Source organism: Miniopterus natalensis, chromosome 9 (assembly GCF_054644295.1).
Source record: "Miniopterus natalensis isolate mMinNat1 chromosome 9, mMinNat1.hap1, whole genome shotgun sequence".
In the NCBI taxonomy this organism is placed as follows: domain Eukaryota; kingdom Metazoa; phylum Chordata; class Mammalia; order Chiroptera; family Miniopteridae; genus Miniopterus; species Miniopterus natalensis.
The window spans coordinates 6441696-6463476 of record NC_142089.1 but is presented as its reverse complement, the minus strand read 5'-3'; the positions used below and the strand labels follow the sequence as shown (position 1 = coordinate 6463476).

Below are 21781 nucleotides of genomic sequence, written 5' to 3'. Positions count from 1 at the left end.
ATTGGTATTTCAAAAGTGTTCAATTGAAATTTTAGAACTTTTTAGTCCATTTTAGTCTATTATGCTTGCTCAGTTGTTTTTTAAAAATATATCTTTATTGATTTCAGAGAGAGGAAGGGAGAGGGAGGGAGAGAGAGAAACATCAATGATGAGAGTCATTGACTGGCTGCCTCCTGCACGCCCCCTGCTGGGGGTCGAGCCCGCAACCCGGGCATGTGCCCTGACCAGGAATCGAACCGCGATCTCCTGGATCCTAGGTGGATGCTCAACCGCTGAGCCACGCCCACTGGGCTGCTCAGTTGCTGTTTTTTTCCATTGCTTTTCAGAGAAAATGGAAGGGAGAGAGAGACAGAAACATCCACGTGAGTGGAAGTACTAAAGAGCTGCAAATTTTGTAAATGTCTAACCCTAGAGAATTAGTTTGGAGATGAGGCTGGCATGAAGGGGTGTGTGCGTACAAAGAAATCTGGAAGGTTCCACACCAAGGATTTAAACAACCATTTCCTGTGTGGGTTAGAGTACGACTTCTTAAATTTTTTATTTTTTCTATCTATTTATTTATTTTTATTTTGTTAATCTTCGTCCGAGGACATTTTTTCCCCATTGATTTCCGGGAATCGAACCCGCAACCCAGGTATGTGCCTTTGAGCTGGAATTGAGCCCGCAACCCTTCAGTGCTTAGGCCTACGCGCCAACCACTGAGCCACACTGGCCAGGGCTAGAGTATGACTTTTCTGATGAACAAGCATTGCTTCTGTAAAAAGAAAAAAATGAAGCAAATATAATAAAACGAAAGAAGGAATGAAGGAAAAAGGTCTAGAATCTTCTAGAATTTCACATTTTCCACCTTTTTTGGAGTCAATTATATTAGTTCTGTTTAATTTTATTGAAAGGCTGAAAAATGAAAGTCTCCAACCATTGGTGAACATTTTTATAATTTTTATGAAAAGTGTAAATATTACTGTTTATGTTACTGCTTATTGTTAATTTCTGATTTCAACTTTTCAGTGTTACAAACAACACAAAATAGGAATTTGGATGAATTTAGTTTAAGAACTAAAAACAAACAAAAACATCAAAGGAAAAAATTTAAAAACTTTAGGTGATATCAATTTGGGGCTAATATTATTTCCCTCGAATGGGAAGTGCAAACACTTTCCTAACCGACCTGCTGAAGGGCACACCCTCAGCCCAAGCGGAAAGAATCTGCTCTTCAAACAGCCACAGAAGCAGATTCCTGGCGTCAGCAGGAGGCGCCCTCAGGGCCTCCCTGGGAGCAGGAGCTGGGGAGACCCCTCAGCAGGCCCTGGGATTTCCATTCCAACACCGATTTCCGTGAGTTCATTGAGCTCGAGAAAAGGTCTGAGAAACAAAATATCCCTTAGAGACAGCCCATCAGCTCTCCCAAGGTGCTCTCAGTGGGTGTTCCTCCCACCGGTGCCGGGAGTTTCCCCAAAGGCCACCGTGCTGGTGCCAGTTTGTGACAACCTAACTAAAGCAGAGGTTTTGCAGAGGACGGTCCGGGGGCTGAGCTGACCGCTGTGATTGTACAGCGGGTGCTGCCATCCAGCGGCCACTGTGAGGATGGCGTGACCTGTGCCCAGGGGACCTGAAAGCTCTATCCATCCCCACCCCTTTTTTTTCATATTGGTAAACTGAGGTACTTAGGAGGACCTAGAAAGGTCACGTGATGAGTCACAGGCATATCAGGGACAAACAGCACAGGATGTGTCCCTGGAAGGCCTGGGATTACACGGGGCTCTGGTCCCCCTTGTCTCCATGTCCTTTTTGAAATTCAAAGCACCTTTCCACTTGGGTGACAGATGCCCAACCCTTCCTATCCACCCTGGGGGTGGGGCTTGAACCCCAGCTGAATGGACAAGCTGGCCATTCACGCCCTTCTCGAGCCAGCTGACATCTGAGCGCAGAGGGGACCACTGTGCGAAGCAAGTCCGCTTAGTTTGAGGTCCCCGGAGAAGAGCCTGGGTCCAGCATCCAGGGCGAGCAGTTCGTTTGAAAAGTGGAAGAAAACATTGGTCCAGGGGTGGAGAAATGAGCCAGGGAGAGAGCAGCCCGCATGGTGTGCTGCGGAGCCAGCCACCAACAGGCACCTGTGGTTTTGTCCCCAAAGGTTACAAGAGGAAATGTGTAGAACACACTCAGGCTGAGCCCACTTGAGGTGCGAGGGCCGAGGGAACCGGGGTGCCTACACGCCAACTCCATCAGCCCCAGGGGCCGGGGGTCTGTGGGTGGCCACTCCCCAGCCCTCCTGGCTGCAGCTGGGCTCAGGAATGCCCTGGGGGAGAGGGAAGGGGCCAGACAGGGACCCCGAGTCAGCCAGAGCACACGGGTGTCTGCCCCCCCCACATCGACACACTTAATCCCCTCAACAACGCTATGAGTAGACACGGAGCTATCATTATTCCCATTTTCACACAGGAAAGGAGACAGAAGTAACTTACCAAAGAGCAGAGCCAGGACCGCAAGCAGCAGGCTGGTTCCAGCGTCCATGCTGCACTGGCTGGTTTTGCAGGTGATGAGCTGCCTGTCAGTGGAGGCACCCAAGCAGAGGCCTGGTAACTGTAGGACTGTTGAACAAGGGATGCCTCCTGGGGACAGGGACTACGAGACAGCTAACTAAGGTCCTTTTCAACCGAAATCCATGATTTTATGAAGAGGAAGGAGAAGTATCTGAAAAACAGGTCCAGGCAGCCAACCAGAGGATGGGGAGGGACTAAGGGAGGCCTCTGTTGAGTGGGTTTCACAGCAGACACCTGACCCCACACCTTGAGCCAGTTTTCTCTCTGAAGGGTTGCTCGTCAGAGCCCAAACCCTGCCAGCTGTGTGACCGGCCTGCCCTGAGCCACCTGCCCAGCCCTGAAGACCAGGGACTGAGCCTCAGGGAAGCTGCAGGCTGCCCAGACCCCACGGGACAAGGCCAGCTCCACTCCACACCGCCTGGCCCAGGGTCCTCATCTGCAGAGTGGCGGAGGCGATGGGTCCCGTCTTTAATGTTCCTCCACTGCCAAAGTACTGTGACTGTGGGTCCAGGCGAGGAGGCCAAGCCTGGGCTTCCAGAACAGTCCAGCCACTCCTACTGTAAGCTGGGAACAGCACAGTCTGAGTCACAGAAAAGCCTGGTTTATGGTGTGATTACAACATACTGGATGTTGTCCTCATTCACGTGCACAACATGTGGCAACTGCTAATCAAGCATCTAGAGGAGGAGGTCCTATTGGTCCTGCTTTAACACATAACTGATTTTCAGTATTTCCTTCCATGCACGAAAACTGAATTGCTGCAGCTCTTTAAAAGTGAGTCTGCTTTAGAGGGTTTTCCACTCACGCCCACACACTGCCAGCCTTGGCGTATCAAGTCCAAGTGCAACTGTGAATTCCAAAGAGTGGGATGTGGCCAGATGGCATTCCCGGTGCCTCACCCCGAGACCTTGGCTCACACCCTTCCTTCCTGGGGACCTTGACCTGGGCACCCTTCCTTTTCTGCAGAGTCACCTCTTTGCAGCACCTGGGCTCAGGCACAAAGATTAGGGGGTCCGTGCGAGCCAACCAAAGTACAAAGGGCCACTGTTCATTCGGAAAGAAGACCTGAGACCGGGGCATGTGGAGTGACTCAGCCTGAACCCCAAACCTCAGAACAACAACACTGATGAGGCCACCCAGGGAGAGGCTGCAGCTGTGACAGCTTGGAGCCGCGGGTCACCTGCCCACAAATCAAACCCAATCAACAAGCCTTCACTGGACACCTGCTCCAGGTGCTGAGGGGGCACCGAGTGAAGTACCGTCAAGAACTTTGCTCTCAAGGCTGCCCCTCGTCCACGGGGTTGATGACAGAGGGACGGCTGTTCCCGTGCAACTGACAAGGGAAGAAGTCCCAGGAAACTCAGGGGCTTGCTTTAGGGCATCATGTCTGTGGCAAAGTGGGGACGAGGCTTTTCAGGGTCACATCAAGTCCCCACCTCGTGTACAACCACTAAGAGACAGTGCGGTTTTACTAATGTGAAATTTAAAACATTTTTTATTAATCGTTTCTTGTTTAAAATGTACAGATGTTCTGACATATGTACACTTCCCGGTTTTCACCCCGATGAAGATAATAAACATTTCCGTCGTTCCAAAAGTTTCCCCCCAGTAACTGCCGATCCAGTTCCTGTCACTATAGATGAGTTGGCATTTTCTACGACTTTGTATAATTAAAAATAATACAGCATATATTTTTTGGACTGGCTTGTTCCATGGAGCAGAATTACTTTGAGGCTCATGCATGTTGTGGCACGTGGCAGGATTTTGTACCTTTGCCTTTGAGAAGAAATCTGTAGGGATCCTTGTAGGGACCGACCACAGCTCGTTCCTTCACTCACCCAGGGATGCCCGTTTATGCGGGTCCAGGTTGGGGCTGTTACGAATAAACCTGCCTGGAACATTTGTGTAGGAGCCTCTGTGCGGACGTGCGCTTTAATTTCTTTGGGTAAACACTCAGGAGCGGAAAGTTGGATCACATGGTAGAAGTTTAACTTTTTTAAGAGACTGGGAACCTGTTTTTGAAAGTGGCTGTCCCCTTTTACACCCCTGCCAGCAGCATACGAGGGTTCCTTTTTCTCCACTTTTTTGTCAACACTTGATGTAGTCAGTCTTTAATTTTAGGCCCTCTAACAGGTGTGTACTGGTATCTTATTGTGGTTTTAACCTGTATTTCCCTCATTACTAATAACATTGCGCACCTTTTCATGTGCTTGTTTACTATCCTGCGGCGTCTTTGGCGAAGCAGCCATTCAACCCTTTGGCCCATTTTTAAACTTGAGTTGTTTTCTTATGACTGAGCCCTGAAAGTTCTTTATACGTGACCCATCTGTACATCTAGAGACACGTCTTTCTCAGATACATGATTTGCCTACATCCGTGCCAGTCTGTGGCTTGTCTTCTCATTCTCATAACAGTGTCTTACAAATAGCAGAAGTTCAGAAATTTGTCCAAGTCCAGTTAGTCAATATTTTCTTTTGGGGATTGTGCTTTTGGGTTGGTGTTTTTGTGTAACCCAAGCTCACAAATATTTATCTCCTATGTTCTATTCTAGAAGTTTTATAAAGTTTTAATTTAGGCCTATGGTCCGTTTTGAGTTAATTTTTATATATGATGTAAGGTATGGATAAAAGTTCCTTTTTTCCACATATGGATATAATTACCCCAGTACATTTGTTGGAAATACTATCCTGTCACCATTCAGTTGCTTTGTCAAAAATCAGCTGTCTCTGGCTGTGGGCGTTTATTTCTGGGTTCTTCATTGTGTTCCATTGGTCTATCTGCTCTACCATACTGTTTTGATAACTGTAGCTTTATAGTGAATGTTGACATGCAGTTTTCTCAAAGTTGTTTTGGCTATTTTACGTTTTTTGCATTTCCACTTGTCAGTTTCTACCCTCCCCCCACCAAAGCCTGCTGGAATTTTGATTGTAATTGTGTCGAATCTAGAGATAAATTTGGGGAGGGCTGAGCCAACCTTGCACTCCTAAAAAGCCCCACTTGGTCAGGATATATTATTGTTCTTATATTATTGAATTATATTTGCTAAAATTTGGTTAATAATTTTTTACCTATGTTCACAAGGGGTATTAATCTGTAGTTTCCTTGTAACGTCCTTAGTTTGGTTTTGGAATTGGAGTAACCATGGCTTCAGACAAGGAGCTGAGAAGTAGCCCTTTCTCTTTTATTTTCTGGAAGACCTTGTGTCAAATTGGTATTATTTCTTCCTTAAATGTTTGGTAGAATTCACCAGTGGACCCATTTGGACCTGGAGTTTTCTTTGTGGGAAGGTCTTTAACTACAAATTCAATTTCTTTAGCTGGTGTAGAACTGTACGGGTCATCAATTACTTACTGAGTGAGCTTTGGTACTTTGTGTCTTTTGATATAGGGCTCTCCTATTTCCAAGGCAGATATCAACTCACCAACCCAGAGAGGGTATTTTTTGAAACAGTCCCAAGAACATGCTTACCTCTCTTGCCCACTGGCCCCGCAGGCTGTGCTGCTGACCGGAACATGTGCAGCCCACGGCCCTGGAGTTCGAGTGGAAGCCTCCCCAGGACGGCAGTGGAATCCAGGGCCCTGGCCTCCAGTTCCTTTCGTTCTCGAACCAGCACACTGATCGGAACTCGGGCCTCCTTATCAATAGCTGAACCTGAACAATTTTACTTTATGAAAGTGCGTCCATACAGCATTCGAGTTTTGGTGCTAACATAGAGTCAGAGAACCGAGTCCTGCTGATCAATGCCCAGGGCCCTGCCCATGCTCCTGAGCCACTCGGCCCGATGGTTAGGGCTGGAGGCTGACCCCGTCTCAACCAAATCAGGGACTAATCTTTCCAAAGCCTTCCAGTTGCCACCGGGGGGCACAAAAAGCTCAGAGCTGTGACCCTCTCTTGAGGCCTGGGGCGGGAAGTCCCTTTCTCAGAGAAGGGAGCTTTGATGTGGCACCTGGGGACACGCAGAGCCATTAAAAGGAAGTTTCCTTGGCGGGCGGAGATGGCGCATGAGGCTCGACATCTGTGATCTCTTTCTTCTCTGGAAGCTCCACTCCGTTTCTCTTCGCAAAAATTCGGTTTATCTCCACAAACGTTTGACCCTTGGTCTCGGGAATCACCACGTAGATGTAAACAGCGGTGAGGAGGCAGATCCCCGCGAACACGATGAAGCTGTAGGCCCCAATGGCCGCCTAGGCCAAGAGACAGGAAAACCGGAGGGGGCGGAGGCGGGAAGGACAGGGGCGGCTCCTGGGGGGCCTCTGTGAGTCACAGAGGAGTTCGCTGGCGGCCAGTTTTATTAAAATAGCTGGAGAGGTGGGTCCCGCCCTCCCGTCCAGGAGGACTCCTCAGCCCCTTAACAATGGGGACGTGCGCCCCCCGGCCCAGGGTGTGGGCGCGGAGCTGGGGCGCTCACCGTCAGAGCCGGGGAGGAGGTGGCAGCAGGTTTGCGCCCTCGCCCAGGCTCCAGCCTGCTGCCTACTGCCTTGACCTTGGCACACGGGAGCCCCTAGTAGTCGGCCCTTCAGGACTTGAGCGAGGGGCTCCCGTCAGCGAGTGGGAAACGGGGTATTCCCAGGGCTTGGCCAGGGAGCCACCACACACGTTCATGGAGCTCAGAGAAATCTGTGAGCTGCCCCCCTGGGGAATTAGCTCTGTTCTTAGTAGAAGGGAACCGGCTTTATTTCCTGAAGCCCCTTCTGCTCAGGGGTGGGCAGGGGGATGGAGGGGGCAAGGCCGGCCCACTGTGCTTCCCGCCCGCGGCCCACTCACCTGGACCGAAGGGAACACGAAGCCCACGATGAAGTTGGTGAGCCAGTGCACAGCGCCGTCCACCACGAAGGCGGCCGGCCGCGACGACTGCAGGAAGATCTCGGTCCTCACCACGGAGGGGACGGGACCTCGAGGGCAGAGAGCGCAGGGCCCGTGGGGCGCAGGGGGCTGGGGCGCCGGGCCCCAACCCCAGGCCCTGAGACCTGTCGGTCTTGGCCTGCCCTCGACGGCCAAGCTGACATCTCTCCGTCAGCACCCTGCTTCCTCTCCCCTGTGGCTTCTCCTGGGCGCACCCACGGCTGCGGGGTGCAAGGTGGAGGGGGGCGGGTGGGGGGCACCTCCCTCCAAGGGCCTCAAGGTCACAGTGTCCACTCTCCCTGGTGTTGTCGTTTTGAAATTCTCAGACAGTAAAGGAACAGGGCTCAGTGAGCGCTTGTGCCTGGGTGGGTGGGGGGGGGGCCCTCCTGTGGAAGGTCTGGGGGATGGTGGGCACCTGGGCGCAAACCTGGCCTTTTTTCATTAAGGAGACTTTTCTAAAATGCCCAAATCCATTTTTTTCTAATCATCACCCCTTATATAATGTGAATACCACAGACCCACTGTATATCTGTTTGTTTACTGTATGTCTAGGGCTTTACACACAAAAATAATAAGGTTCTGTCTGTCCTTCCAGCCAATTTCCAACTCTTGGCGGGGGGGTGGGGGGGTGGTGGGGGTGACATGGCCACGCTGGAAACGCAGCCTCAGTGGATGGAGATGGAGAGGAACTCAAAGCCCCGAAATGAGCTACCCTTGGGACATCAAATGAGAAACTACACACCAGGGAGGGGGGCCTCCTTCAGTGGTGAGGGAGGCGGTCGGTGCCGCCCTGGTCTGCCTCCCTCCTCCCCTCGAGGGTACCGGGAGCAAACCAGTCCCTTAGGACCTGGCTCACATGTCACATCGGTGCAGGATCTGACCCCCGTCTGATTATCCGCATTGCTCAAACAGGAGCCTGAGACCCGGAGGAGCACAGCGCTTGCTCCAGGCGGCCCAGGCAGCAAGAGGCAGAGCAGCCAGGAGCTCAGGTCTCCCACACACGTGGGACCTTCCCCACTGCGCCTCTGCCTCCACAATCAGGGCACATGCCGAAAATCCCACTTGGATACCCTTCAGCAGGGCTGTGTCAGCCTTGCCCCCAGCTGTGTCCCCGGGGCCAGCCCGGCACAGACTCAGCAGGTGCCCCATCAGTGCGCTGAGTGGGTGGGTACCTTTACTCTGGTTTGTGAAAAGCTCTTTCAAAATCGAGTTTCCGCAGGGAATGTCCTAGTCTTAGAGTCAGAGGTGCCTTTCCCCAGGCTGTGAGCACGGGGTCTGATTCTCAGAAGGACATGCAGAGGAGGGGAGCCTGGAGCCTGGAGCCTGGAGGCTGACAGACAGGTAGGCCCAGGCGAAGGCCCAGGTACTAGCACAGGGACATGGGGATAGGTAACAAGGGAAGGTAACTGGAGGTCAGGGGACCAAAGACAACGGAGCCTCGGGTGGGCTGTGAGCTTGGAGGCTACAGGGAGTATGCAGAGGGTTTGCACATGAACCCAGGTGCCCCCAGTGGGGACTGGCTGGCATGAGCTCCCTCTCTGCAGAGGCTCAGCTCCGTGTGGGGTGCCGGACCTGAGGCTGGACACCTCCAGGAGCTGCAGGAGATTGATGGGGCCTGGCCTGGCTGTGGCACTGGCTGGCACTTAGTAAACGTTTGTTGAATGAATGAAGGTGAACTGGAATGGCCTTCAAGGACAAGGGAAATTGAGCGTGGCCTCCAAGCGTGTGCGGGGTTGGTACAGGAACAGAGGACATCGGCGCGGCACAAGCCAAGGACGTCCACTCATTCAACAAATGTTTACTGCGCTCCTCTGGGTGCCACGCACGAGGCCCTGGGAGGCTGGCGGGGTGTGCGGGTACTCACTGGGCCCGATGGAGTGTCCCGCGATGTAGGAGAAGACACAGACGACACTGAGATAGGACAGCTCAGGGACCGTGCTCTGTGGGGAGAGGTAGGGCTGTCGGTGCCCGACAGGGCCTGGCCTGGGGCCTCTGAGAGCTCGAGGCCAAGGGCCCCACGTACAGATGAGGCCACCTGCCAGCCACGGGAAGGAGCCACACCTGGATTTCTGAGCGCCCGCGTGCCTCCAGGGCTCTGCAGGCAAGGGGGGGGGGAAGCCAGGGACTGACAGCCGCTCTCTAGGTCGCAGGGGGCTTCCACCAGCCCTATTATTCCCTGACCAGCACCAATGTTAACCCGTTAATCTTCACGACACCACCGCGAGCGAGGATGCTATCGTTTCAGTCCTACAAAGGTGCGCTCAGAGCACCGAGAGCCTGGACACAGACCAGGAGGGCGCTTGGGCCCCAGGGGTCAAGCAACAGCCCAAGTCAGACCATCAGCAGAGATGGCGCTGGGACCCGGACCCCACGCTAGCTGAGAGAGTCCTTCTAGAAGCCACAGGACCGGGAGAGCCTGTGGATCATCTATGCTGCCCACAGCACAGACAACGGCTGGCACAAAACCGGCGAACAGACTCCCACCAGCCTGGCCACGCAGGTAACTGTGTCACCGCAACAATGAAAAACGCTGCGGAGGAGGGGTTGGCGCGGTGCCGACGGTGGAGGTGCGCCGGGGACACCTCCTTCCATGAACTTGTCTCCAAGCTGCAGGCGAGGGGGAGGGGGGAGAGAGGAGCCTCCCAGATGCTGAGTGACTTGGGATGAAGACCAGCGAGGCTTCTGAGCAGGTGGGGTCCGTTTCCATACTTGAAGCAGAAGGGGACATGGCCGAGGCGGGAGGGGACGCCCTGGACACGGCGCCTCGTGGGCGGGGGCTGGGTACGTCTCCAGCCGGAGCCGACAGGGCTGCCGGATGCTCGGACAGAGACGGTAAGATGAAAAAATAATTGCTGGGGACATCATTTAGGTTTCCAGCAGGTAACTAACAATGATCTGTCTAGTTTTATTTGTTCTTCATTTGCCTAAATTTCCTAAATGTTCTCCTAAAAAGTTAGATAAGTTTTAAAGTTAAAAAATAAGGTCTTTAGCCCGGCCGGGCGTGGCTCAACGGTTGAGTGTCGACCTAGGATCCAGGAGATCGGGGTTCGATTCCTGGTCAGGGCACATGCCTGAGTTGTGGGCTCCATCAATGACTCTCATCATTGATGTTTCTATCTCTGTCTCTCCCTCTCCTTTCCTATCTCTGAAATCAATAAAGATATATATATATATATATATATATATATAAGGTCTGTAGAAAGAAAACATTAATTAAACCAAAACTGGAATGTAGCTAGCGTTGTCCTCGCCGGCCGCATCCCCGGTCTCTGCCCGCCGGTTCCTCCACTGGCCCCCTCGTGTGTGCCCTTCGTCCCCCTGAGGGTCTCTGTGCTCGGCCTGTCGTTGAGGAGGAAGTCATCACGGAGAGGACAGCTCGGGAAAGAAGGCGGTCACTGATTTACAGAATAACCTCGCACGACGTTCTTGCCCTCGTGTCTACTGCGTTTCCAACAATGTCATTTTAATTGAAAAGGGTCTCTGTCTGCTGGTGCAGTTACTGTAAAAGCAACCAAGGCAAAGACGTAGGCCAGGGCGTAAACCATGTTGGCTGGTTGCAGAATACTTCCTGTTAGTGCCATCCTATGTATTTTCAAACTTTTGGTAAGACACATAATAAATATGTGCTTGAGAAAATCACAAATTAAAATGATGTCGTTCCAGTTTGGGCGGCCTACTGTGTTTCGAGCTTACTCCGACCCAATGACTCGATGCTCATTTATTTCATAGCTTCTCATGTTCGTTTCTGTTCCCATTTCACTCTGACCAGCTCCCCGAGATACTTTAACACTGGAGACCGACATACATCGTGACGTGCGGTAGGATTTCACGATGAGAGCACTGTTCCACTTTGTAACCTGGGGGATTGTTTTTATTTATTTATTTCAATCCTCACCTGCGGATATTTTTTCCATTGATTTTTTTCAGAGAGTGGGAGGGAGAAAGAGAGAGAGAAACATCAATGTGAGGGAGACACATCGATTGGTTGCCTCCCACACATGCCCTGACCAGGGCTGGGGCTTGAACCTGCAACCCGGGTAAGTGCTCTTTTTTAAAAAAATATCTTTTTATTGATTTCAGAGAGAGGAAAGGAGAAGGAGAGAGAGATAGAAACATCAAGGAGGAGAGAGTCATTGATCAAGCCCACAACCAGGCATGTGCCCTGACCGGGAATCGAACCCCGATTGCCTGGGTCCTAGGTCGACGCTCAACGGCTGAGCCACGCCCAGCCGGGCCAGGTACGCGCTCTTGACCAGAAATTGAACCCGAGACCCTTTGGTGCGCAGGCCAATGCTCTGACCACTGAGCAACACTGGCCAGGGCTCTTTAGCTATTTATTTGCTCGTGCGTGTGCAGGGGAGTGAAGTCACCCACAAACATCCCTGCAGGACTGGGCATCACAAAGTACTTGCATTGAAGGGGGCGTGGAGCCAGACACAGCTGAGAACCACCCTGGTCTGTTGGTGCTGAGTCTGTTTCCTGGACCTCCCACCCACCCAGGGGCTCTGGGCCCCCGCTCCCAGCCTGTCTTATCCCAGAGAAGGGGTGGGGGCAGGGGACCGGGTCCCACCTGGAAGAGGAGCGCCAGCGTCAGCGTGAGGCAGGCCGAGCCGCAGATGCCATAGCCGACCAGCAGGAGGAGCCGTCTCCCCAGCCACTCCACGGTGACCGCCTGCAGGGGAAGGGAGGAGTGAGGGGCCTCCATGGCCCAGGGGGCGCCCAGAGTTCTGGGACCTGGTGCTACCACTCCCTCCTCCAGCACCGCCCTACGTGGCCTTTCTTACATTTTCTAGTTTCTGTATTTGATGCTTTGGCATCTTGGGGCCCTGCTGACGCCTGGAGGGACTGTCCCTACCATGGTTAGCCAATTTCTAGAGACAGCAAACAATCGCCTGTGAATATGCCCTTCATGTGAAACTAACCCACCCAGAGGCCACACCTCCGACCTCCTCTACGGGGCGCTCACACTCAGGGCCGCTATCCCCCTGCCCCACCACTCAGGGCAGGTCCCAGAGACAACCAAGGGCAGGTGCCAGACAACCAGACTCTGTGGGGCTCCTGTCTGCCTGCAGGGCACCTGCTTGGGCCCCCCCAATGGAAAGAATATTCCAGGTGGCTCACCGAGATGACGGTCATCACTATGTTGACCACTCCGGCACCCACTGTTACGTATTGGGAGTGATCGGCCGCCACGCCAGCGGATACGTAGATCATGTCTGCGTAGTAGTTGATCTAAAACAAAAGCCCAGGGGCTGTGAGGACAGGCCCAAGGCGTAGGCCTCTGGTTTAACTTTCCTGACTCTACAACAAACAGTCTGCAAAGCCCAGGGGACCCTTGGACAGGAAGGAGGCAGCTGGTGATGGGGAAAAAGAGCTGTGACTTGGAGTCAGGAGACTGGGATGCAGCCTGGCTCTGCCTGGAGTCCCAGGTGATCACAGCTCTTCTTGACTCTGAGCCTCGGCTTCTGCGTCTATAAAATGGGATCTGGACCCTAAGACTTCCCCCTCTGCTGCGTTGCTAGTCTGTGATCTCAGGCCCCAAGGAGTGACCCCTCACCTTTTGTTCCGGGCCAAGCTCAGCTCCTCTCCAGGCCCAGCCCCAAGGATGTGGGTTCACTCAGCCCTTCCAACAGCCACATGTGCTGTTCCCCATTGGGTGTCTCCTACCAGGGCTGTACCCCACTCCCAACATCACTTGTTAGACATCCCTGAGGCCCTGAAGCTGCCTCTCTCTGACACTCCCTTTGAGTAGCTGCATTACCCATCCAACCACTGATGTTTCTGGAAGCACCACCCCCCTCCCCCGCTCCATTTTGTGATATCTCCGCTCTTCCTTCCACACCATTGATAGACCCAGTTACAGACAGAGAGCCAGGTTCACTCACAACAATGCCACCAGCAGCTGCAGCTGAGTGAGTCCAAGGTGGCCCCTAACCCAGGCTGTGCCCACCAACCACCCTCCCCTGGGAACCCGAAGCTGGTTCCAGGAGATCTCCAGCTCATTGCAGCCTGCTCATTGGGGAAAGGGCTACTGGCCGGAGACATTTCCCCCTGGGGACTGGAGCAGGAGGAAAGAGGCGGGCACATGGGAGACGCAGAGTGGGAAGGCGGAGAGAGCCTCCCAGGTCCCTTGGGGACATTGGGTCTCTGCTTTCAGGCGCCCAGCTGCATCCTGAGCTGCTTCTATAAACTAAGTCTGGTTTCGCTTCGGCTTTTTCCAGGGGCGCCTTGTTCCTAGCAAACAAAAATGTCCCGCGTGATAGGGTGCGACTGCCCGGCAGCCCTGTGTTTAGGCCTCTGGCTTATCCCAGCTCCTGAGGAGCCACCTGCTCCACTAGCTCCTCACTCTCACCTCCCCTGGATGCGGAGCTCAGCTCTGCCCAGCTGAACGCTGCACTTGAACTCTGCACTAATGTGCAGCCTCAGCACCGACACGAACACTGTTCGTGGTGGTTCAGTGAACGTTTGCCGGGTCTAATCGATCGAGTGGCTTTCGAGTGGCCCAGCAGTTCTGAGAGAGAGGCTGGCCCGGACCCCTCCACAGCCCGACTGCAGGGCCGGAGCCCCGTCTTCGCCAGCCTCCCGCGGCTGCGGGGCATGCAGGCCGCCCCACGTGGCCCATGTACCGCGTTGACCCCGGAAAGCTGCTGGCCGGCCATGAGCACGATGATTGAGATGAGCTGCCACCGCAGGGGCCGGAAGGTGAACAGGTTGAGCACGGACAGGCGGCCCTCGGCCCTCTCGGCCTGGTCCTCCAAGCGCATCTCTTCTATTTCATCCTGTACATCAGCCCAGCCCCTCAGTGTCCTCAGCGCTGCGGGGAGCAGAGCGGCCCCATCTGTCACCGGCAGCACCTACCCCGAGGCCCGCCTCTGGCCACAGGCCCACCGGTTTCCCAGTGCAGAGCGCTCATGACCCCAGCTAGGACCCCAACAATGTGATGGTGTCCCCAAGCCCAACCGCGCTCCACCCTGGCCCAGCTCTCAGCTTTCAGCACGGGTCAGCTGTGCCTGTGACCGGGTCCGTGCTCTGCACTGGACCACACCCCCGAGCTGCCTGGACCCCCCAGCACCGGCCGCGCCCCCATCCCATCCCATCAGCACCTGCCTCTTGGAGCCCCTCACTCCACCCGGCCACCCGCCTGTCCTGTGCTTTGGGCGCTATGGAGGGACGTTCTGGCAGGCGTGGGAGGCGGCAAAGCAGCCTGCACCCCAGTACCTTGTCGAGCTGTGACCTCATCTCCTTTCTGGATCAGGGTGTACCGCGGGCTCTCGGGGAAGAAGGGGAGAGACAGGAGCTGCAGCAGTGCGGGGACCCCCGTGAGTGCCAAGAGCACGGGCCAGCCTGCAAGGGACCAACACCGAGAACTTGACACTGACCCACCAGGGTCCCTGGAGGCTCTGGGCTCCCTCCACCTGACCTTTCCCATGTCCTGACTCTCTCTTCTTACAAGGCCACTCGCCCACAATGGTCTAGCCCTTGGTGAGAGCCAAAGACAGCAGGGACCTAGTTCCTGTCACGATGTGGCTGCCCAGGACCCACCCACACAGGGGGTCTGCATTTAACAATGGAGAAAATAACTATGATTTTAAAAAGATATGTTATTAATGCCTTTTGCAGGAAGAGCATTGCTTTTCTTAGGAACAGTATTTGACTTAAAAGTGTGAGCCCTGGAGAAAACAAAGCCACATCTTGTTTCTAATTTTATTGGCTGGAAATGACATAAGTTTACCTCTCGAGAGGGGGGGCCTGCGTGGGGGATGGGCCCAGCACGGGGGGGGGGGGGGGGGGCAGGGCCATGGGAGCTCCTTCTGAAGGTTTGCATTCAGCAGGCGGTACTGAGATTCAACTAACCCCCGGCAGCCATGGTGGGAACTGGCGAGTTAATGAACCCCTCTAAGCCTCCGTTTTCTTGCCAGCAAAGAAAAGATTATGGGATGATGATGATGATAGTTCTGCACAAGGTTGGTGAGGGCTGAACGAGGCCCCACACCCCCCGGCGTGGCCTCCACCCGGGGCCCCTTCCGTGACAGGTGTTTACGGCTCGGCTGCACCGGGCAGCCTGGGAATCGTTGACACCAAGGATCTTTCACTGAGCACCTACTGGGTTCCCAGCCCCTTCAAGGGCCTGTGGGGAATGCAAACACCTGGATCTGCCCACGAAGGAATGTGTGGAATTTGGAAACGTGTAAAATGAAAAACCCAAACCAAACCCCACTGCACTGGCACCCCCAGATGGCTGTCCCACCCTCTCCCTCTCCCCTAACTTCCCCCACCCCACTCTCAGGCAATGACCTTGCCTCCTGCGTCACTGAGGAGATGGAAGGAACCAGCAGAAACCATCTGCACGGGCCACGACCACCACAAAACGGTGACCACGGCCAGCCTTGCACAAGCCCGTCCCACACCCCTTCACGTGCCGCTGGACCCACCTTAGCAGCCAATATGTTGGCATTTTTCTCAGCTGACAAAATCCTCTCCAGCCCCTCCCCTTCTAGCTACCGGCCAACTTCTTCCCTTCCCGGCACAACTCCCAAGGGTGCATATACCTCTCCTCCCATTCCCAAGCACAATTTGTCCCCATCACTCACCAAAACTGTCCTCATCAAGGTCACCCGTGTCCACCAAGCTGCACACTGCACAGCCCAAAGGTCACCCCTCGGCCTCAGCGGACTTGATCCGCCAGTGATGTGCGCACAGCTGAGCGAACAACCGGACCCAGCGCCCTCGGCGCCAACACGGCCCCACATGACCCCCAGGACCCTCTTCCCCTTTGACCTTGGCGTGCCCCGGGTACCTGTAGGATTGCCCAGGATGCCCTGCAGGCTGAAGATCTGCGCCAGGAAGACTCCCACGATGACAAAAACCTCGGTCATTGTTCCCAGAGTGCCCCTGAGGTTCTTGGGAGCCAGCTCTCCCAGGTACATGGGAAGGGCACTGTAGGAGATGCCTGGTTCCAGCAAAAGAGAAATCAGGGGAGAAGAGCAGTCCCAGCCTCCTGGGACCTGGGACCCAGGACCTGGGATGTAATTCAGCTCCATCTCACAATCCCCAAGCTTCTCTGTGCTGTGGGCGCCACTGACAGGCAACTGAGCTCGCACAGCCCCACCTCCCTGCAGGAGATGGAACTGGGCCCTGTGGGCTGCTGAGTTTGCACGGATGAGGGGACCCTCCCAGAATCCTCAGACCCCCGGCAGGGCCGCCTGCAGGGCGTGATGAGAGGTCCTCTCCTTCCTAGTTGCAGAGCTGGGGCCCTGGGTAGGGGGACTTCAAGACAACTCTTTTGCTTTCACCTATTTTCTGACTTTTCTAAAGCAAGGACTACTTGTATCACTTAAAAAAAAAAAAAAAAATAGAAGAAACCTGGCTCCCCTGCTGGCTGAGGCCCCAAATTCTGTGTCCCTTTTTCTCCAAGCCCCTCATCCTCACTGTACACTGGACACCCTCCTTGGAAAATACCTTGTAAAGCCCTATCAGTTATTTATACGTCAAGGTAAAAGTGTGGGCTTTTAAAAAAAGTTTTTAAATTAAACTTATTGGGGTAACGTTGGCTAATAACGTTATATAAATCTACAATATGACATCTGTATACTCTTTTGTGTGCTCACCGCCCGAAAGCATGTTTCCAGATCCTTTCCCTGGCAGAAGGTTTTGCTAACTAAGGGGAAGGGGAAAGAGAGCATGAGCTGTGCAAAGGCCTGGGAACGGAGACAGGAGGCTGCCCAAGCAGGGAGACCCCCGTCTCCCCTGCTTCCAGCCTTGGCCTGTGGTGCCAGGCAGGTCGGCCTTGGCCCCTTGCCCCACTGGCGAGCCTGAGCGCGGCCTGGGGCTTCAGCTGTCACTCCAGGTACCTGCACAGACTCCCAGCAGCACTCGAGAAAAGATGATCAGTTCAAAAGCCTTGGCCACCTTGCTGACTCCCATCAGGACGGCGGGGACGATGGCGAAGACGTTATTGATCAGCAGGGTTCCCTTTCTGCAGGGACAGCAGAGCCCAGAGGGCAGGGCGCTGAGGCGGCAGAAGCTGTCCCCGCCAGCTCCCGCTCTCAGGCAGCGATAGCAGCCGCCTGGGAACGTGCCTGCAAGGGCCGGTGGCTGGAAAGCTGGGGCCGATGCACACGAGTCCCAGGGAGGAAGGTCTGGGGCGGGTGTGCTAACAGTTGGAGCTGACTGAGGACAGTAGGGAAGGAAGGAGTGGGCTGCCTCCTCAGGTAGGGAGCTTGCTGTTGCTGGTGGTATTCAAGCAGTGACTAGACTAGATGAAGGTGATCAGGAATGTTGAACAGGGGATTCCCACAACAGATGGGATACAGAGTCAGACTAGACGATCCCATGAGTCTATGAAAGAGTGGGGGGGGGGGGGCCTGGAAAACAGAGCTACACTGTCCTGCCCCCCAGGACCATCCCTACCTTCTGGACTGTGCCCTCTGCCCTTTGATGACATCCATCAATGGCTCCCTTGACCCCCGGCCCCCACGTTTGGCTTGGGTTTTGCCAAAGGAGAAAACAGTGGAAGGTCAGGAAGGAAGGAAGTGTCCCAGCTGTGGGGTGGCTGCAGGCTGCACAGCCTTTGTGACTTGCCCACATTCCTCCCACCTTTGAGGACCATCAGGACTTTGAGGACTTCGGCAGGAGCGGGGGTGGGGGGTCTTTAAACAGAAACACAGAAACCCCTCCTGAGGGGTAGCCACAGAGTCCTGTGAAAATCCCTGCTAGGCAGCACTGGGTGCCCAGATGTGCAGAATGGTTTTCTCAGGCTCCTTTCTCCCCTGGGGTGGCTGTTCCCCTGAGAAAGCTGCCATCAGAGCCCAAACTGAGAGCAGAGGATCTGCCAGCCCTGATCCAGAGAGAACAGCCCTCACCTGCCTGTCCCTCCGCCAGCCCTGACTGCTCAGGGCTGTCCGGAACCCACTGGGACAAGGCCAGCTCCACTGTGAGCCAGTCTCAGGGTCCTCATATGCAAAATGAGGGTGGCGATGAGACCATCTCTAAGGCCCCAAGTTCTGTGACTGTGGGTCCAGGCAAGGAGGCCAAGCCTGGGCTTCCAGAACAGTCCAGCCACTCCTACTGTAAGCTGGGAACAGCACAGTCTGAGTCACAGAAAAGCCTGGTTTATGGTGTGATTACAACATACTGGATGTTGTCCTCATTCACGTGCACAACATGTGGCAACTGCTAATCAAGCATCTAGAGGAGGAGGTCCTATTGGTCCTGCTTTAACACATAACTGATTTTCAGTATTTCCTTCCATGCACGAAAACTGAATTGCTGCAGCTCTTTAAAAGTGAGTCTGCTTTAGAGGGTTTTCCACTCACGCCCACACACTGCCAGCCTTGGCGTATCAAGTCCAAGTGCAACTGTGAATTCCAAAGAGTGGGATGTGGCCAGATGTGCCTCACCCCGAGACCTTGGCTCACACCCTTCCTTCCTGGGGACCTTGACCTGGGCACCCTTCCTTTTCTGCAGAGTCATCTCTTTGCAGCACCTGGGCTCAGGCACAAAGATTAGGGGGTCCGTGCGAGCCAACCAAAGTACAAAGGGCCACTGTTCATTCGGAAAGAAGACCTGAGACCGGGGCATGTGGAGTGACTCAGCCTGAACCCCAAACCTCAGAACAACAACACTGATGAGGCCACCCAGGGAGAGGCTGCAGCTGTGACAGCTTGGAGCCGCGGGTCACCTGCCCACAAATCAAACCCAATCAACAAGCCTTCACTGGACACCTGCTCCAGGTGCTGAGGGGGCACCGAGTGAAGTACCGTCAAGAACTTTGCTCTCAAGGCTGCCCCTCGTCCACGGGGTTGATGACAGAGGGACGGCTGTTCCCGTGCAACTGACAAGGGAAGAAGTCCCAGGAAACTCAGGGGCTTGCTTTAGGGCATCATGTCTGTGGCAAAGTGGGGACTAGGCTTTTCAGGGTCACATCAAGTCCCCACCACATATGCAACCGACAAGAGCCAGCGCAGTTTCCTAACGTGAATAGCGCCCCCTCCTGTTTACCTGCCACACTTGTCGACCAGCACGCCGACCATCAGCGACCCCAGCAGGCCGCCCAGAGGAAACATGGACACGGTGCAGGACCACAGGAGCAGCAGGAGCCTCTCGTCCATGCCTGTTCCGTGTCGCTCAAAGTAGGTGTCGTTATAAAATGACTTCAAGACCTGGAAAACATTGCCCCATTCGTAGCCAAGAACATGAGGCAACTCAGGGGAGGACTTGAGGCCGGTGGCCGCCCCCCCGGTCCCTTGGGCCCACCTTGTGTGGCGTGTTGACCACGGCGATGTTGTAGCCGTACTGGAAGGCCGAGCCGAAGGCCGCGCTCAGCGTCGCCAGCACCAGCGTGGGCTGCAGTCGCTGCGGAGGTGGGGTCCAAGATCAGGGGCTCTGGGGTTGGTCTTAGACCTCAGGAAGTGGGCCCCCCACCAGGCTGGGCCCAGAGTAGGGGACCCCCAGGCCATGCCCAGGGAAGGTGGGTTGGTGGCTGGCTGGGGTTGGGGCTCCCAGGGCTCTGAGACGTGGGAGGCAGCGTGGGGAGCGTGGGTGGGAGGGTTTCCTGTTCCTCCTCAGTCATTCCCTCCTTAAAGATATATCTGAGCCCGGCCGGGCGTGGCTCAGCAGTTGAGTGTTGACCTAGCATCCAGGCAATCGGGGTTCGATTCTCGGTTAGGGCACATGCCCAGGTTGCAGGCTCGATCCCCAGTCAGGGGCGTGCAGGAGGCAGCCGATCAATGACTCTCTCATCACTGGTGTTTCTCTCTCTCCCTCTCCCTTCCTCTCTCTGAAATCAATAAAGATATATTTAAATATATATATACATATATATACACACACACATATATCTGAGCTTCCACCCTGTGCCTGGCCCTGGATGAAGTAGGGGATGCTTCTGAAAAAGGTCCAGCATCACGCTGGCCTTGTGGAGTTGACATTCTAGAGAGGACATTCTAGAGAGCAGAGGCCAAAAAGAAAAAAGACAGATACGAGAATCCCAAAATTCGATAATACTGTGAGGACAGTCAAATGGGGTAAGAGGGCAGAGCTGGTGGGTAGGAGGGGCCGTGTTCAGTAGGGTGGGCAGGGCAGGCGTCTCCTGGAGGCGCCTTTGAGCTGAGCCCTAAGTGGACAAGAGCGTGGGGCGGAGTGTCCCAGGTGGAGGGAGCGGGGAACAGAGGCCCTGGAGCACACCTGAGGCTTGTCTGTCACTCCCGGGCAGGTGCCCAGGAAAACCGAGGCAATGGGGCTTCCATGCTACCACAGAACCCAGGGCAGCTCTGGGGAACTGGCCCCAGAGCCAAAGTGTGAGGAGGGGGCGGCAGAATTGGGCAGGGTCTGCGGCTGCCTGAATTGGTGCTGCCCGGGACTCCAAGAAACCCGCTGATCCGGAGCCACAGCCCTTGCGCCATCCCCCACCCCTCTGTTTGCCTGTGAACTGCACCCCTACCCCTCACCCCCACCATTGGCTGCTTGACCGCCAGCAGGCCTCAGGCCTGCTCGCCTGGGAACCAGCCCTTCGAAGGGCAGGGTGTAGGGTTCCGGCACCTCCAGAGGCTGGGGACGGGGACAGGGCCGGGGGCTGGGGGTTGCAAGGAGGGTGGCATCTCCAAGATCACCCAGTCTCCCACACTTCATTAGAGCTGGACTCAGCCTCCCCCTCTTGTGTCTCAGCTGCGATGCCTGAGGAAGCAGCCGCCCCCACACTGGTCTCCCAGGGCTGGTGATCCCCGGGAAAGGCAGGGCAGGGCCTCCCCTCCTTGCATTTCGGGAGCCTTCCCCTCCCTCGGCAGGTCCCCGCTTCTGGTGGGAAAGGGACAGTAACAGTGGCAGTTTCCTAGACCTGGCACTTACCCCCTTCCGGGGTGGGCTGGGCATCTCCATCCTGTTCAGGGGAGAAACAGGTGCGCTCTGCCTCCCAGGCGACACCCGGGTCTGCTCGGCACCAGCCCTGTCTCCCTGGGGCCTGTGTGGCTTTATTACCCTTTTGGCCTCTGGACCCTGCCGACTTCCCCCAAGAGCACGCTTTCCTTGGACGTACTGATAAGATAAGTTTCACACGCAGCATGAATTTTGTCTTTGCCTCCACCGAGCCCCAAACCAGAAGCTCCCTAATTGTACCAAGGAGGGAGAAACACTGTCTGCCATTGGTGCCTAGACATGTGCAGTCCCGGAGGCCCCGGTGGCCCGATTGCCTGGATCTCGGGTGCTTCTCCCGTGTTGAGTTCTTTGTGCTTCCGCTTACAAATGTGGACTAATTGCTCATCAGCAAACAAAACACTTTTGAAGAACTACAACTTAATTATTTCTAATTACACCTACGGGCACCAAATAAGTCAGTAAAATATTAAACGAAGGTGTTCGCTTCAGAATTATCTCTATTAAGAGAAAATAAAGTGGGGACTGAC

The 21781-nt window shown here is 54.8% G+C and overlaps 1 protein-coding gene across 1 annotated transcript; it reads right to left on the bottom strand.

The window, feature by feature from the left end:
* Nucleotides 1-6505: 6505 nt before the first annotated feature.
* SLC2A7 (solute carrier family 2 member 7) lies at nt 6506-21257 on the bottom strand. Its single transcript, XM_016214553.2, has 12 exons — nt 21228-21257; nt 19638-19736; nt 19383-19543; nt 17234-17358; nt 16180-16332; nt 14601-14726; nt 14009-14196; nt 12504-12614; nt 11953-12054; nt 9247-9322; nt 7305-7432; nt 6506-6724 (listed from the first exon to the last, which is right to left on the bottom strand). The coding sequence occupies exons 1-12, from the start codon at nt 21255-21257 to the stop codon at nt 6506-6508; spliced, it is 1518 nt and encodes a 505-aa protein (XP_016070039.2).
* Between the last annotated feature and the right edge of the window lie 524 nt (nt 21258-21781).